We start from the raw sequence: 15440 nt of genomic DNA on the forward strand, positions 1-15440 counted from the left end.
TTATTAATTGATGAAATAGTATTAAAGTTATAACTGGTTATTTCACGCGCTTCATCCATAGCTCTAGTGGCGCAATTGGTTAGCGCACGGTACTTATAAGACAGTAGTCGTGAGCGATGCCGGGGTTGTGAGTTCGAGCCTCACCTAGAGCAACTTTTTTTTGTCCAAATTTTAACTTTAACACGTAGTAATTAGCGCAACTATTGCTACTTTTATTGATTCTTCATTAAATTCAAATTAAAAACGGCTATTAAATGGAATTATTTAATTATCACAACATTTAGAAATATTTACAAACATAAATAAACTAAACTACATTGGCAGGTTGACTCATAGGATTAGCTTGAGGTGCCGTATTCTCCCTCGTAACCAGCGATACTGCGCTTTGTAGGACTTGTCTTCGGAAAAAGTCCGACGTAACAGAACCAACACTCTCTTTCGCACCCACTTTACACTTAAAATATCCATACAAATTGGCTCCGCTGAGCACCAATGCAATCATTACGAGCAACTGAAACCCAATCATAAATACCACATAATTAATAAACCCACCCAATTTACCATCCACTTCAAGCTCAACCCAAACAACGCAATTATAAAGAAAACACTCCATAACAACGGCGTCAAAACAAGAGTCGTCCAAAAAATTCTAGATTCTCTTTCGTTCACCCTGCCCTGTAATTGACCCTGAAAGGGCCAAATGATGAATCAGTGAAACATTAAAGCGACAACAAAAAAGCAATAAAATTAACCTTTCGGGATTCAAAAACCCAATGAGACTTCCCGTCATCATCCACGTAGTTCCACCATCGCAAACCCACCATGAGACGACCCGTAATGTTTTTGACGGTCCAGAAATCCATCGAGAGCAGCAAAACAACTGTCACGAAAGTGGAAATGAAACTATCACTGAACAAACGACAAAACAAATAGACGAAAATGGAGGCCCCTCGGAAGGCTAAATGGAAAAAAGTTACGTAGGGGTGCCTGGAAAAAGAACGATTCGGGGGGCTGTCTGAATGGTATGGAATGTTTACTTTAGGGTGTCCTTGGCAGCACCCGTGTCCAAGTCTTCCTCACCGAAGGCGATGGTGTCATCCTCCAGAAGGGGCAACTGCAAGCATTTATTATTTAATTTATTACATCAATTGTGGGCCTTACTGTAGCCGATGACATGTTTATTGACAATAAACCAAACGTCAAAGTTGACGTTTACGTGACACATGTGCGAAACTAGAGCGGGAACAAAATTCCCAACGGAAATCCCCCATTTTTAAAATTAAAATATTAAAATTACGGAATAATTTCGAAATTGAAATTTCTCCGTGTTAGTATAAATACTTTATAAAGAATGCAGGCTGTAAATCACACGATATTTATATTTATTTATAGGAATATCAATTTTTGTGTCATATTACTCGTATTGGGACAAAGTGAAAATCCCTAGACAGGGAGGCAATACGAATTTCCGCAACTTTGTGAAAAAATGGTAAAGTTTTGTTTATGTGTTTTTTATTGTCATTCTTACACTTACAGATATTTTGTTATCATAACTTAATCAGCCCAAACAATTTCCCGATGCAGGCGGGCAACTGACAGGCTTTCTCTTCCATTTCAGTTTCCACTCCGTTGCAGTTGTTCATGCAGTGCCTCCACCGGATTTCCCTGCCTTTTCCGCAGGAGACACTGCACGAAGACCAGTCCGTCCACTTGTTCCATTCGGGGAGAATGGCGCGACTTTTGTGGGCTACGGCCTTGCGGCCCCCTTTGGCCATCGAGTGTTTGTGGGATTTGGTGTCTCGCTTTTGTTCCTTGAGTGGCGCGGCGACCTCTTGGAGTATCGAGGTGAGTACGTTTCTGATTTCGCTTAGGGCTAGCGGCTTCGGTTTACGTTTTTTGTGTAATGTCTTAATGAAAAAAAGTTTTATTAAAAACGTCGTTTTATTGCTTACAAATTCTTACATTATCTTTTGATTGCGGGAAGGCGATTCGTCTGTATCCCTGAAGAGGATAAGCGCTATTTTCGAGAGGAGTTGTTTGGGCACTATGAAAACTTTGTACTAAGAATGTAGCTGATACAATTAAGTATAAGGGGAGTAATTTCATTACACAAGTACAATATTATGACAAATTTAGAATGACATTTTTCGTTCAAATGTTTTATAAAAATGCGTTACACTAACTATTAATTTTGAGATTATTAGGATTGCACATCGGGTACAAAAGGCTATAATTTAAGTTACACAGTTTGCGATGGCAACTTTATTGCTGCGTTTGTGCAGGCCGTATAAAATTGACATCTGAGTGATTGATACATGCGACATACCTAGAATTTTGACTAGTTTTACTAAAAAGTAAGACCGCAGAACTTATCTTCAACTAATCTGAATGTATCAAAGTCCAGTCTTCTCCAGAAAAAGTTCAAATGTCAGTCTTGAAGTGAAGTTTTAGGCCTGAAATAAGAAACTCAGGTATATTAAACACAATCTGTTTAAATTTTTTAATGTTTATTGAATATCCATAAAAATTCTTGAGAAAATATTAATTAATCACAAATAATCGGCGGTCCAGATATAAACAAACTTGAAACCGATTGTCACATTCTAGTAAATCATAATTAACAACACAATCATATTGTCGACGTAGTTTTAACAGCGTTGTAGGCACTTAAAAGGAATGTAAATAAGGTACAAAATCCGTAGAAAATTTTGTTCTTTTCTGGAGATAGAAAAATCTTTATAAATATCTAAAAAAATGCCTCGTGCATTTCGGTTTTTCAAGCACCCTGTAATTTGATTAAAACGAAGAGCCGTACCTACATGATGGCATACAAAAGTTTTGCGCGCTACGCTAGACCAAACAAAAACTTGTGTTAACCATCACTCGACATTCGAAGCCAACTCAGCTTGTTAGGACCACCACCGTGGGTTTTTTTACGATTTTAAAACAGAAAACTGGTGGCGATCTTCAGTCTTTGTCTTACCCACTCGTTCCACTACATGTATAATTTTCCTACATTCTTACATCATATACCTACTTACACAATGAAATGAAATGCGTTTAAACTGAGGAATGGGGGACGATGAATCAGAAACGATTCATGGAAAAAACACAACTTTGGCATAAATCGTTTCGGTGTTGTTGCTAAATGATTTTTAATGTTTTCACTGAATGTTAATAAATTAGTAACTGAAGCCAAGAATGTGATGTAATGACTACAGAAAAAAGCTAGGAAGGAAATCACATCATGATGTGGTAACATTAAAAATATTTACTTCCAACAACATGAGTGGCTGAAATATTCACTGGTAAATAAATACAAAAATCGATACATACTTAAAACATAAAAATAGACAATATTTTGATATGTAATTGAAACTTTTACGATATATCTCCAAAGAATTTCGTCTCTCATTACAAGTTTTAAATAAAGTTTATCAGTGCTACCAAAAACATTTGTGAATAATATACATAAAATTTAAAAACTATAACGTTTAATTGGGTACGTGATCAGTAACTATTCAAACATCTCTCACCGGCTTAACACACACGTCTTATTCTTTTTGTTTAATCTTTAAAGTAAAGATAGGCAATGAGGCCCCCTCCCAAAATAACAGTGCCCGCTATAAATAAAGGTTTGTATAGAGACCTCTTCAATTGTGTCCATTGCTCGTTGGCTTGTTGCCTTCGTTTCATGTCTCGCACTTGGGCTTCCAGCTTTTCTCTGTTTTCCATCCGTTTACGATGCCTTAACTCTGACGGTGTTATGCTAAAACGAACACACAATATCGTATTAACCATTTTCGACAAATTCGGAAAAAATACCTGTCGGAACTCAGCAGTTCGGAAGGCGGACTTATCGAATCGTCCAGTTCTTCATCGCTGGTTCCTTCATCTTCGTCTTCGTCTTCTTCATCTCCGGGCACTACGGGCAGTGGACCAGTTGGAATGTACTAGACAAAAAAGAATTAATCAAAGACGATGATACAATTTTCTAGTTACCGTGTCATAGTATTTAGGTAGTACGATACTTTCGTTTGAATCAGCAAATGATATATCACGGATGCAACGTACAAGCAAAGTTGGTGCTTCGTCACGTAAAAATTTTGACATTTCGATAAATGCGAAAGCGTCAGTGGGGCAAAGTCATTTATTTTGAGAATGTAACGCAAATGAGAAATGAAAAAGGGGGTTATTTCAGATGGTTTTCATAGTGTCAGTGTGACAAGCGACTGGTCAACACCCAATTTTTTGACACTTTTTTAAAACTTTTAAACGTATTCCAAAGCAACCTACTGCAAAGGGTGGCATTTTAACAAATTTCTAACCAAATGATAATCCCAGTGTGAAAAATTTCAATATAAATACAACATATCTACTACATACCAAGACTTTCCTTTTGTATGTAGAAGTAGAAGCGCCTTTATACATCACAAGTAACTGATGATTTTGTTTTTGAACAAAAAATGTGTAATTCCCCAATTGATGGGACTTGTTTACAAGATGCACATTTTAAAATTTGCAATTTGCTGACTTACGGAATTCAAATGTTTCAGTGCTACTGATTAAATCAAATTAAGATAATTAGATGTTTAAATCAACGATAGTGCCATAAGTAAATTTTGTTTAATTTTTGTTTAATTACAGAAAATAAAACGATTTCCTATTTGCATTATTATTTACTAGAACTTAATAAGTAGCCTAAATAAATTAAGTTAGAGGTGGCGTTCCCTGACAAGTTTTGGGTGGTACTACTGATTTTACTGTTTAATTTTTGACACTGATCAGTCGTGCAGTAGTACCAACTCTGCACTTAGCTCACGGCCAACTGCAATTCATGTTATTTTCGACTGCGTAATTAAATTGAAACATCCGACTACTACTAAGAGAACAGATTAATTCGATAAATCGACTAAGTTTATCTTTTAAAATATGCAACATAAAAATAAAGTCGCCATTATCTCTGCAATTTCCGCTCACCCATAATCAAATGAGATAATCAATGAAATAATTTTTTGAACCAACTGGCATAATTAGTTCCAAAAATAAAAAATGTTACTCAAGCACAACTAGGACGTATTTATTTTTCAAAAATTCTGAGGCTTGCGTATGATCTGATTTCGTTCTACCTTAAAGAGATGTAGAACATCATTTTGAATTCAATTTACTCAGCAAAATTGTGGATAACATTACCAAATTTTAGATGCGAAAGATTTTTTTTTAATTAACCATAATTGTAAACCGTATCTCACAGTACACGTTTGTCAAATGGAACCTATTACAACATTTTCTAAGATTACACTCGGGAAGTATTCGTAAAGATATAATTATTTAATAAAAAAAATTCAATATTTTTGTATACCGGGTGCCTACAAAGTGGCGGATTAACTCTCCCCTACACTCTTAACAATCAACTGGTGACTCTGGGAAAAATAGTAAAAAAAATTCCTTCTGACATTTTGGTGGGATTAAAATGATTTTAAAATTGGTTCTTTCGCTACGTTTAACAACTAAACAACACGTTCATTATCACAATAACTAGTAATAAAACTTTTAGTTAATATTTCTGGTGTTTTATTTTCGGTCTGGTGTTTTGTTGCTGGATAAACTTGAAAAAATCTGTTAGTGTTTTACTTTTTACGAATCTGAAAAGTCTAGAGTGCCGCAGTTTTTGGGTACCCATGGTGTATTATTTTGGGAACCCATGAAGATTTTTTTTGTAAATTATTTAAAACAATTTTAGTAGACTTTGGTCTTCTATTTTTGGAAAATTCTGGCCTGACCTGTTTTTGAGTCAATTTTGCGACCCAGACTTTTCTTTGAAAAATTACAATCTTGAGGTTTTAGGTATCCCTGTTTGGAAAGAATTTGAAAGTGCTTTGGAGCCTCTAGTGTCTTTTCTTATAATAATTTAATAATCAGTCTTATCTTAACAGGTTCCAGCCCTGCCCACCCACCCTCTTTTTTTAGAGGGTATGTCATTTTCCAAAATCAGTCTTATCCTAGGCACTAGCTGCTAGGATAATGCTGACTTTTATTAGCAGCCTAGGATAAGACTGATTTTGGCAAATGACATACCCTCTAAGAAAAGAGAGGGTGGGTGCGCGGGGCTAGGATAATGCTGACTTTTATTAGCAGCTACTACCTAGGATAAGACTGATTTTGGCAAATGACATACCCTCTAAGAAAAGAGAGGGTGGGTGGGCGGGGCTAGTAGCTGTTAAGATAACACTGATTTTGGCTAATGAGATACCTTCTAAGAAAACAGAGGATGGGTGGGCGGGGCTAGTACAGTTGCGGCCCCCCAAAAGTGCACGATAATTTTCTCTATTGTAAATCTATCTTCAAATAATGGGCGCTCGAATAAAAAAAATGTCAAATTTGACATTTTGTTTATTCAAAAATGCTGTGCCACTGGTAATAGCCAACCTTCCATTAATTTAAAAATTCAAAAAATTTCATGACAACGAAAAATCGTGCACTTTTGGGGGGCCGCAACTGTACTTATTAGGATAAGACTGACTTTGGCAAATAAGATTCCTCTAAGAAAACAGAGGGTGGGGTGGGGGGGGTTAGTACCTGCTAAAATATTATCGATTTTGCCAAAGGACATACCCTCTAAAAGTGTGTTTACACTACATGATTTGTCATATGACTTTTGCTAAGATAAATGTATGGAAAGTTCAATAATTTCAAGGAATCACACCATTAAAAGATTTTCGGTTTAGACTACTATTATTTCTCTCATGATTTACCGTTAAGTGAAAATGTACGAGTGAATTGAAATTATCAAATGTAGAAAACCTAACCTAAAAATTGAAGGAAGCAAAACACATTTGGCTCTGGAATGCTTTGGAGGTTTTTCTTGTTCCAGTATCAGACGACTGGTCGGTGTGTTATCGTGACAATTAATAATTAAACAATGAATAGTCAACAAGTGTCATAATAAGTAGACTTACTTTTTCCATTATTAATGACAAATATAAATGTATAAATTTTATATTTCAAATTTACTACCGAGAGATCGAAAAAGAAATTAGTCAAAGTTGGCTATGCACGAAAAGCCGTTTGTCTTAGTTTAAAATATTTTTTAATTAAACGTCACGTTGACAAAAGTAATTTGCGATATTATCAAACGAAATTAAAGCTTTTTTGTTAAAATCTTACTTCAGAAATGGGACAAAATTGGAAAACGGTGATTTTGATTCATTTCTATGTGTTTTAAACGTAGGTTTCATAATTCTAATTTTAAAATGTTAATTTGACATTTAAAAAAAAATTTAATTACGAGAAACGGCTTGTCGCGCATGGCCAACTTTGACTAATTTCTTTTTCGATCTCGCGGTATAATACTTGCTATTACAACGTGCTTGGTAAGACAACGAGTGTAACCTAACCTAAGTTTCGACTGTCAAAGACTGAAAAACGCGCGAAAAATTCAAACGAAATCAAACACAAAATTTCTCCAACCGTCCTATTCTTGAAATGAGCTATAATTTGGTTATGACTGCTTTCGTGACTTGCAGTATAATGTGCGAAATCATACAGTGTAAACATGAAAAAAGCCAGTGTACGAAAAGTCATATAAGAAATCATATGACATATTATGTAGCGTAAACACACTTTCAGAAAAGACAGGGTGGGTGGGCGGGGCTAGTACCTGCTAGGATAAGACTGATTTTGGGAAAGGACATAGACTCTAAGAAAAGACAGGGTGGGTGGGCGAGGCTAGTACCTGCTAAAATACGACCTATTTTGACAAATGAGATACCCTCTAAGAAAAGAGAGGGTGGGTGGGCGGGGCTAGGACCTGCTAGGATAAGACTGATTTTGGCAAATGAGATACCTTGTAAGAAAAGAGAGGGCGGGTGGGCGGGACTAGTACCTGATAGGATAAGACTGATTTTGGCAAATGAGATCCCTCTAAGAAAATAGAGGACGGGTGGCGGGATTAGTAGTTGCTAAAATAAAATCGATTTTGGCAAATGAGATACCCTCGAAGAAAAGAGAGGGTGGGTGGGCGAGGCTAGGACCTGCTAGGATAAGACTGATTTTGGCAAATGAGATACCTCTTAAGAGAAGAGAGGGCGGGTGGGTGGGGCTAGTAGCTGCTAAGATAAAACTGATTTTAGCAGGTACTGGCCCTGCCCACCCGCTCTCTATTTTTTAAAGGGTGTTATTTGCCAAAATAGATCTTAGATTAGCAGGTACTAACCCCGCCCATCCCCTCTATTTTCCTAGAAGGATCTCTTTTGCCAAAATCAGGTCAGGACTAGCCCCGCCCACCCGCCCCCTCTTCTCTTAGAGGATATGTCAATTGCCAAAATCAGTCTTCTCCTGGCAGCTACTAGCCCCGCCCACCCACCCTCTCGGTTCTTAGAGGGTATGTCATTTGCCAAAATCGATCTATTTTAGCAGATAGAGTAGAAATTATTTGAAAAGAGCACACCAATAAAGTGGGCGCATAAAACCAACTCTGGTTCGAGTGAATCCACTTTCAAATTTGAGGGGTGCCTTCAGCTGTTTTACAGTGGTGTGCCTGCCGTTGCTGTTTTCGTCCGTATGCGGTGTTTTATGTGTTTTATGATTATTATTTTATATTTTCGGTTTATAAAATCAGTTCTTTTCAGAACTTTTGGAGTTTGAGAAAATATTTGTTTTAAACAATTTATACAAAACAAAAATGAACTTCTTATAAAAAATACATAAATAAAATTCTTCTTTCTCGCATTTACTACTCATCTCTTTGTCATTATAAATACTACAGAACAGTCAATTTAACACTGTTATTCCTAATTATCTGGTGAAAGTCTTGAAATAGCTTAAATTCTCAAAAACTCACGATTTAAAAGTGAGGTTATATCTATAAATTTTATTGAAACGTGCTGTTTTCAAATGATTTCTACTCTACTAACCCTCCACTCGCCCTCTGTTTTCTTAGAGGGATCTCATTGGCTAAAATCAGTCTTATCCTCGCAGGTACTGGCCCCACCCATCCATCCTCTCTTTTCTTAGAAGGTATGTCATTTGTCAAAATCGATCTTATTTTAACAGGTACTAGCCCCGCCCACCCACCCTCTCTTTTCTTAGAGGATATCGCATTTGCCAAAATCAGTCTTATCTTAGCAGCCAATAGCCCCACCCACCCACCCTCTCTTTTCTTAGGCCAAAAATCAGTTTTATCTTAGCAAGTACTGATGACTAACTTTTACAAAAAATGATCAAAATTTGGAAACATTACGATCTTACTTATATGCACAAGGCAGGAATTCTGAACATCTCTAGTTATTCGACCATTTTCCAGACACCTGGTATTACTAAATTCATCCAAAAATTTAGCTATAACCACAGAAAACCAAAAAAATTGTTAGTTATTGCAATAATTTAATGCTTGTTATTAATTTTATGTAATAGGTTTTAATTTTTTTAATTTATTTAGATTTCTGCGCAATAAACTCGACAATTTTTGGGTAAAAAATTTATCTTATTACACAAAAATTTTAATTTTATGATTATTCAATATAAAAATTTGTCATTAATTGAAAAAATCCCTATTTTTTTTTCTATGGTATTTTTCCGTAATTTAATTTTGAATAAACACAAATTAAACAAACAGTCACTTTAAACTATAATATATTGAAAAAGATAAAAAAAGTGCAAAATGTAGTAGAAAAATCTGAATTCCAAATTTACTTCTTGTTAATTTATGGGAATTATTTTAATAACATTTTTACTCTATCAATAATAATTGCTTAAATTACATGGGATTTACAAATAACTGACATTTTATACCGTTTTGTTTGTGATTTGAAATTCGAAATAGTACATATACCTTAATGACAACAACCTAAAAAAATATTAGTTCAGGTTCACATGATTTCTTTATTTCGTTCAGTTGTTTACCATTGGAATTTTAATTAATTTACTATCAATCACATTAATATTTCGCGTCAATTATTATCGCTAAGCGTACGCTCCTCGATATTTCATTAACTCTAGTTCTAGTTTTAATACTAAGAAAAAAGTCCAAGATTAGAGTTGTATGGTTTTTTAAATAGCAAACATTAAAATTATTTTAAAATATAACAAACAACGAAACGAAAATGTGAAAATTTCATATAAAACATAATAATTGACAGAAATGAAGAAAAACAGAAAATTGTGTTGTCTAGCAATGAAAACATACGTGTAATATTTCTTTTTTTAATAATAATAATAAGAAACGCAGGATTACACCCACGAGAACACATTTGAGGTTCGTAAAAATGTGTTCTTATTTGCAACAGTTTAAGTTTGGAAACAAAACGAATCTCTCAGTAATTCACCACCAGTGGATAGAGCCTCTCGCATTTTTAGAATGGACTTTCCCAAAGTGCTAAAACTAGGCGCACTGACGCCTCAATTAACGATAACGCAAAACCGATAAAGTCAATCGACTGAAGCAAAAGCAAGCATATTTTTCAATAAATTTTAATTTTTGTTTTGAAATGATATCCTGCAATTTTGAAAAAATTTAGTTTGCAAAATTTTAATACTCCACTCAGTCTCTCAAAAAGTACAACCGTTGAGACTCATAAATTTTGAAACATCGCATAAAAAGGGTCAACATTTGAACAATTTAAAACATGAATGAATAAAATTATGATCACGGGATATGGCAACGACCACAATTATCTTTTGGTATATTTAATAACTAGTTCAATTGTACGTCTCCGGCTTCAATTAATAGGTTAAGTTATGTCAAAGAACGCCTGATACAAATCACGAAGTTTCCACTTTCAGCATTTAGCATTGTTATTTATACCCACTACGTGTAATTGTTCCGCATAAAGAAACAAACAACAAAGAAAGAAAAGAGAAAACACACGCGCTACATAGATAAATTTAGTGATTTTGCCAGATGCGCGCGCATTCTTGCCTTAATTATTTAGAAAATTCAGCGAATTTGTGGCGCAAAAACACCAAATGCGCGCGCAACCGATAAGTCACATGCTACTAAAAACTGACTTACTTCATCGCCGTCGCCTTCATAATGAAAATCATTACACGACACACTATTCGGAATATTCGGAAGTGGCCTATCTACAGGTGTGCCATTTGGTTTCTTTAGACTGTCTAACCTAGGCGGAGGGAGAGGAGGAGGTCCATCGTCATCTGAATCAGATGCGACATCGTCATCTCCTACTTCATTAATAATCGGATCGGGAGGTGAAATTACGTGATTTTCCTAATAAACAAAATAAGAGGCTGTTTTTCACATTACAATAATTTATCGACATGAATGATTTCTTGTGCGGGATTAGGGTTATAAGGGTGGGGACTTCAGGACGTCGTCTACAAACGCAAGAGGATTCCTGCAATGAGCACGTGACAAAAATCAAAGAATGACATACCACTGGACTGGAATTTGGACTGAGTTGTTGTTGTGCACCTTCGATGATTGCTTGGTATGAAAATCTTAGTTGCTCGGGCGTTTGGATAAGACCCATTCGATAACGTCGCATTTCGTATAAAATTTCTTTTACGTCTATGGAGTTGATGCCAAATTTTTCAATCTGAAAGAACGAAAATCACAATAAATCGGAATTTTTTGGTTCATTGGATGAGAGTTAACATTTTTATTACACATTTAAAAATACCTAAACACCTATTTATAGCAATATTCAGTTTTAAATGTTTACGGGACTTATACACAAAAATATTTATTCATCAATTACGTACTAAAAAAAGAAAAATAAATAAACAAAATCGAGAAAAACAGCCAACAGGTTCAATGATTTTTCCAATAAGATGCATTCTAAGAACGAATAAATTTATTATTAATTCTATTTATTAATATTTCATTTAAAACTTCGATATATATATTTTTCTAAATATATATTAATTACTGTTATCATTAATTTACTTATTGTGAAGTATTTAAAACTGGTCTGAGAATAGAAGAACACAGCTAGCGAATTAACGTTATTGGATCTAAAGAGGACAGAGACATATCTCTGTTCTTCATAACAATCATCACTAGTATCCAATCAACGACTTTTACAGTGGATTGACGAGTAACAAACTTAGTAAATAAAGTACTATTGAGCGATAATCAAATTAAAACAATGATTGCACAGCTAATAAAAGTCGTGATTCTTATGGTAAAGACTATTAAGACCATTATGGTTAAGCGTAGATGGAGTAACTGCAGTGATGGAAAAACGTCACAGTACCATAAAACGAAAAAAAAGAAGGCGAATAATGAGAAACATCTGCATCAATTACGGGCTTAGAGACCCTAGTTAGTCACTAATCTGCAATAATATTGCTTAGGATGTATTGATTGGTAATTAAATATTTTTACACTGTACTTAGCCAAGCCAATATAAACATCAAATTACAATTTAAGAATTCCAGTTAATAAACTATAATAAACGAAACGTTTTACAAAAAAATGAAACAATTATCTGTAAAATAATCAAACTTAAGTTTTATGATCTGCAACTATTTGAGTTATACAATTTTTTTTGTCTCCGTCGCTTTGAAAATCTCGACGTTTTTATTATCAAGTTTTTATTTTTAATGACGAACTTAATAAAATTTGATAAAAAAAATAAACATTAAGGTGTACTCTACAATATTCACTTTTAGTTAATATTAATTAAATTTTCGTAAACACTTCACTTTTATTATAATATATGTAGATTAAGCTAAAAAAACGAAACAAATATTTGAAATTTTTAGTCATCAAAATTCTTTCCTAAATATAGCAATAACTTGTAACGCTTTGTTTGCCATGTAAAATTATCACAATAGGTATCAACAATTCCCACTGACCCCTCTTCCGTTAATTTACGTTTATGCCACTTATCTCCTTCTAAGAAATGCTTATCAAACCCCCTACTTTTTTACTTACAAGAACTAAACACGAATCAACCAGGCAAAAAGTCCCCGATCTGCCAATCCCAGCTGAGCAGTGCACCACCGCGGGCCCCACGTCCGCCTCCAGCACTCCAGCATCCCTAACCTTCCTCAGGAACTCTAAAAACGCCGTCGGCGAGCTTGGCACTCCGAAATCGGGCCACGTTGTGTAATGAAATTGTAAAATATCCCGGGACTCCCTCGTCTTCATGTCCGTCAGCCTCAATACTCTTTGTAAATAATACGAGTGGTCTTCCTGCTTGATGTATTGCAGCGACAGCCCCACGTCGTCGAACGTCATGAGGTAGTCGTCCCCCAGCTTCGACGGCCAGTACTGGAAACACTTCTCCTGTTTCTTCTCGACGAGTTTGTTCAGCATCAGCACGGCTTTGCTCTGCTGCTCCCACACCATGGCCCAGAAGTGGCTCACGGTGTTGATGAGGGGGCCCTGCGTGAGGATGTACTTCCGATTTGCCTTTTCCACTTTTATCAGGTTGGCGTTGATGTAGTCCACCCGTCCCCGCGTTAACACGATCCGGCTGTGGTCGAAGGGGCTCACATCTCTGTATCTGTTGAGGTTTTTGTTCTGCGGCTTGACGGCTTCGAGGAATCCGCAGGTGTTCTTGGCGCTTTCGGAGCGGATTTTCTGGGGGGAAAAGGGGTTTAAGCGTGATTGTGGCGGAATATTTCAGTGATTGGTTCTCTTTAATTACTTAATTGTTGGTCATTTAGCTGTGAAGCCTTATGACTCACGACTGGGAAATTCTCAAGAACTGCGTACGTCTTAGGTGTACGTAACGCGAGTTTTGTTTCACCTTCGGTTTTTTTTTTATTGTTCAAAAGTAAAAATGTAAGAATTAGACCATGAAATACCTGAAAAAGTGCCGACCATTCATTCTTCTCGTTCAGACGGCGGAATTCGCTTTCGATGTTGTTTCCCGTTGACATTTTACAATTTTAGGTTCCTACGGTTTGAATATTACTAACGAACACTTTAAATAACCGGCATTTGGGATTAAATTTTGCGAAAAAAATTAGACAAACTTACTGCTTCAGCTATTGTAAACGTTGGTTCACCATTTTTAGAAAGAGACGGATGTTGCGACATCACAATGGAATGAAAGAGGAGGGACAAACTTCAACTTTCTCGGAAAACAGTTGTCAACATTTAATCGTCGGTAAAGGGGAGCCCTGCAAAAACGGTCGTGATGTATAAATGGTTGCCTAAGCAGGTTCCGAATTTTTTTATCAGTTAATTGTATTTATCCAAATTAAATAAATTATAATCACATTAATATATTTTTAGAAGATCCTCAGTAGATTATCATTCCAATGTTATACGATAAGACAGCGAAACAATAAGACTCAAGTGCCTTATACAGATATAAATTATATTTCCTCAAACCCATTAGAATCTATCAGAGCTTTACCTGCCAATATTTACCACTCTATAGACTGAATACAATACTGTCTATTTATATTGTATTTAATCAATATCCGTGCCAAATCCAGATGACATGCAAATATTTCGAATATGTATACAGTGGAACCCACGTTGTGAAAACGTAACCAGCATAGATTAATATAGATGCGACATACAGTCTGATTTTGCAAAACCACCCTTATTGACATTGGAGTCCTTAACCGCCAAAGGCAAGCACCAAATTTAAATAGTCGATGCCAATAAAAAAACTTGTTTCACTACAACTCGTCGCCTGAGAACTTGTTTGATCTACAGACCAGAGCGCGCTCAGGCCAATGTCGACTCTAAGCGTTCAGAAGCGATTTGGTTGGTTTGGACTATAATTTATGCGGGAAATAGTCGTTTGGTCGGTTTTTATAACGACTAGGTGAATATTTTTACATATTTTGTTTAACTAAGAATTAATTCTTTATTTGTGTTTTATACTAGCAAAACGTCTTAAACTAAAGAATATTGTTGAAATCGTAATCCCAATGGATTTTTCTCGGGAAAATGTTTTGGAAACACTGTGTTCTATTTTGTAAGAATTTTTAAATGTTTTTAAAGACAATTTTTGTGGTTGTGTTCGATACACTATGATATTATTAACAGGGAGAAAAAAAAATTAAAAATTAAAATAATCGAAAATTCGAAACATTGAAAAATCGAAATATCGAAGTACTGAAAATCGAAAAAATGCAAAATTCAAAAATCTAAAATTTAAAACCGAATAACGAAAAATCCAGAAATCGAAACTCCCAAATTTAAAAAATCGGATAACTGAAAAATCGAAAGATCGAAAAATTGGAAAATCGAAAAACCGAGAAATCGAAAAATCAAAAGATCAAGAAATCGTGGAGTCGAAAAGTCGAAGAATTGAAAAACCGAAATAGGCCAAAATCGAAAAATCGAAAAGTTAAAAATTGAACAATTTATAAATTGACAATCAAAATATCGGAAAATCCAAATCTCGATAAATCGAGAAAGCAAAAAACTTAAAATTCGAAAAATTGAAAAATTGAGAGATTGAAAGATCAAAAGAACGAGAAATCGAAAAGTGATGAAGTCGAAAAAT

The 15440-nt window shown here is 35.2% G+C and overlaps 3 protein-coding genes and 1 non-coding gene across 6 annotated transcripts; 1 reads left to right on the top strand and 3 right to left on the bottom strand.

The window, feature by feature from the left end:
* The first annotated feature begins 60 nt into the window (after positions 1 to 60).
* On the top strand, positions 61 to 152 carry Trnai-uau (transfer RNA isoleucine (anticodon UAU)). Its single transcript is given in 2 exon segments — positions 61 to 98; positions 117 to 152. It is a non-coding gene; the product is annotated as a tRNA-Ile (tRNA).
* A 98-nt stretch (positions 153 to 250) lies between these two features.
* Positions 251 to 1248, bottom strand: LOC135139378 (uncharacterized Golgi apparatus membrane protein-like protein CG5021). 2 transcript variants are annotated; one of them, XM_064069586.1, is made up of 5 exons: positions 1162 to 1248; positions 1038 to 1114; positions 753 to 987; positions 562 to 675; positions 251 to 511 (listed from the first exon to the last, which is right to left on the bottom strand). In XM_064069586.1, exons 1-5 carry the CDS (start codon positions 1174 to 1176, stop codon positions 308 to 310), a joined length of 645 nt encoding a protein of 214 aa, XP_063925656.1. In that variant the 5' UTR covers positions 1177 to 1248; the 3' UTR covers positions 251 to 307. The 2 variants fall into 2 exon arrangements, with proteins under 2 accessions (XP_063925656.1, XP_063925655.1); XM_064069585.1 differs by having other exon boundaries at positions 562 to 687.
* A 247-nt stretch (positions 1249 to 1495) lies between these two features.
* LOC135139223 (adhesion G protein-coupled receptor B2-like) lies at positions 1496 to 2106 on the bottom strand. The gene is made up of 2 exons (XM_064069370.1): positions 1963 to 2106; positions 1496 to 1907 (listed from the first exon to the last, which is right to left on the bottom strand). The coding sequence occupies exons 1-2, from the start codon at positions 2104 to 2106 to the stop codon at positions 1548 to 1550; spliced, it is 504 nt and encodes a 167-aa protein (XP_063925440.1). The 3' UTR covers positions 1496 to 1547.
* On the bottom strand, positions 1923 to 14054 carry Ptp61f (Protein tyrosine phosphatase 61F). 2 transcript variants are annotated; one of them, XM_064069369.1, is made up of 8 exons: positions 13952 to 14054; positions 13777 to 13868; positions 12899 to 13549; positions 11394 to 11555; positions 11012 to 11227; positions 3826 to 3953; positions 3650 to 3769; positions 1923 to 2453 (listed from the first exon to the last, which is right to left on the bottom strand). In XM_064069369.1, the coding sequence occupies exons 2-8, from the start codon at positions 13849 to 13851 to the stop codon at positions 2429 to 2431; spliced, it is 1377 nt and encodes a 458-aa protein (XP_063925439.1). In that variant the 5' UTR covers positions 13852 to 13868; positions 13952 to 14054; the 3' UTR covers positions 1923 to 2428. The 2 variants fall into 2 exon arrangements, with proteins under 2 accessions (XP_063925439.1, XP_063925438.1); XM_064069368.1 differs by lacking the exon at positions 1923 to 2453 and having other exon boundaries at positions 2491 to 3769.
* Between the last annotated feature and the right edge of the window lie 1386 nt (positions 14055 to 15440).

The sequence above is a fragment of the Zophobas morio genome, unplaced genomic scaffold, assembly GCF_036711695.1.
Source record: "Zophobas morio isolate AGI-343-1 ecotype UQ-CSIRO unplaced genomic scaffold, CSIRO_AGI_Zmor_V1 ptg000031l, whole genome shotgun sequence".
Classification (NCBI taxonomy): Eukaryota; Metazoa; Arthropoda; class Insecta; order Coleoptera; family Tenebrionidae; genus Zophobas; species Zophobas morio.

Bases quoted from the DNA above. Each gene is read 5' to 3' on its own strand.
- LOC135139378 (XM_064069585.1), bottom strand. The intron at 688-752 runs GTTAATTTTATT...TGGCCCTTTCAG, and splicing joins GGGTTTTTGAATCCCGAAAG to GGTCAATTACAGGGCAGGGT. The intron at 512-561 runs GTAAATTGGGTG...ATTGGGTTTCAG, and splicing joins GGTTGAGCTTGAAGTGGATG to TTGCTCGTAATGATTGCATT.
- LOC135139223 (XM_064069370.1), bottom strand. From the start codon at position 2,106: ATGAAATTACTCCCCTTATACTTAATTGTATCAGCTACATTCTTAGTA. The intron at 1,908-1,962 runs GTAAGAATTTGT...TTTTTCATTAAG, and splicing joins TCCCGCAATCAAAAGATAAT to ACATTACACAAAAAACGTAA.
- Ptp61f (XM_064069368.1), bottom strand. From the start codon at position 13,851: ATGTCAACGGGAAACAACATCGAAAGCGAATTCCGCCGTCTGAACGAG. The intron at 11,228-11,393 runs GTATGTCATTCT...TTTGTTTATTAG, and splicing joins GTCCAAATTCCAGTCCAGTG to GAAAATCACGTAATTTCACC. The intron at 3,770-3,825 runs GTATTTTTTCCG...TGTTCGTTTTAG, and splicing joins GAACTGCTGAGTTCCGACAG to CATAACACCGTCAGAGTTAA.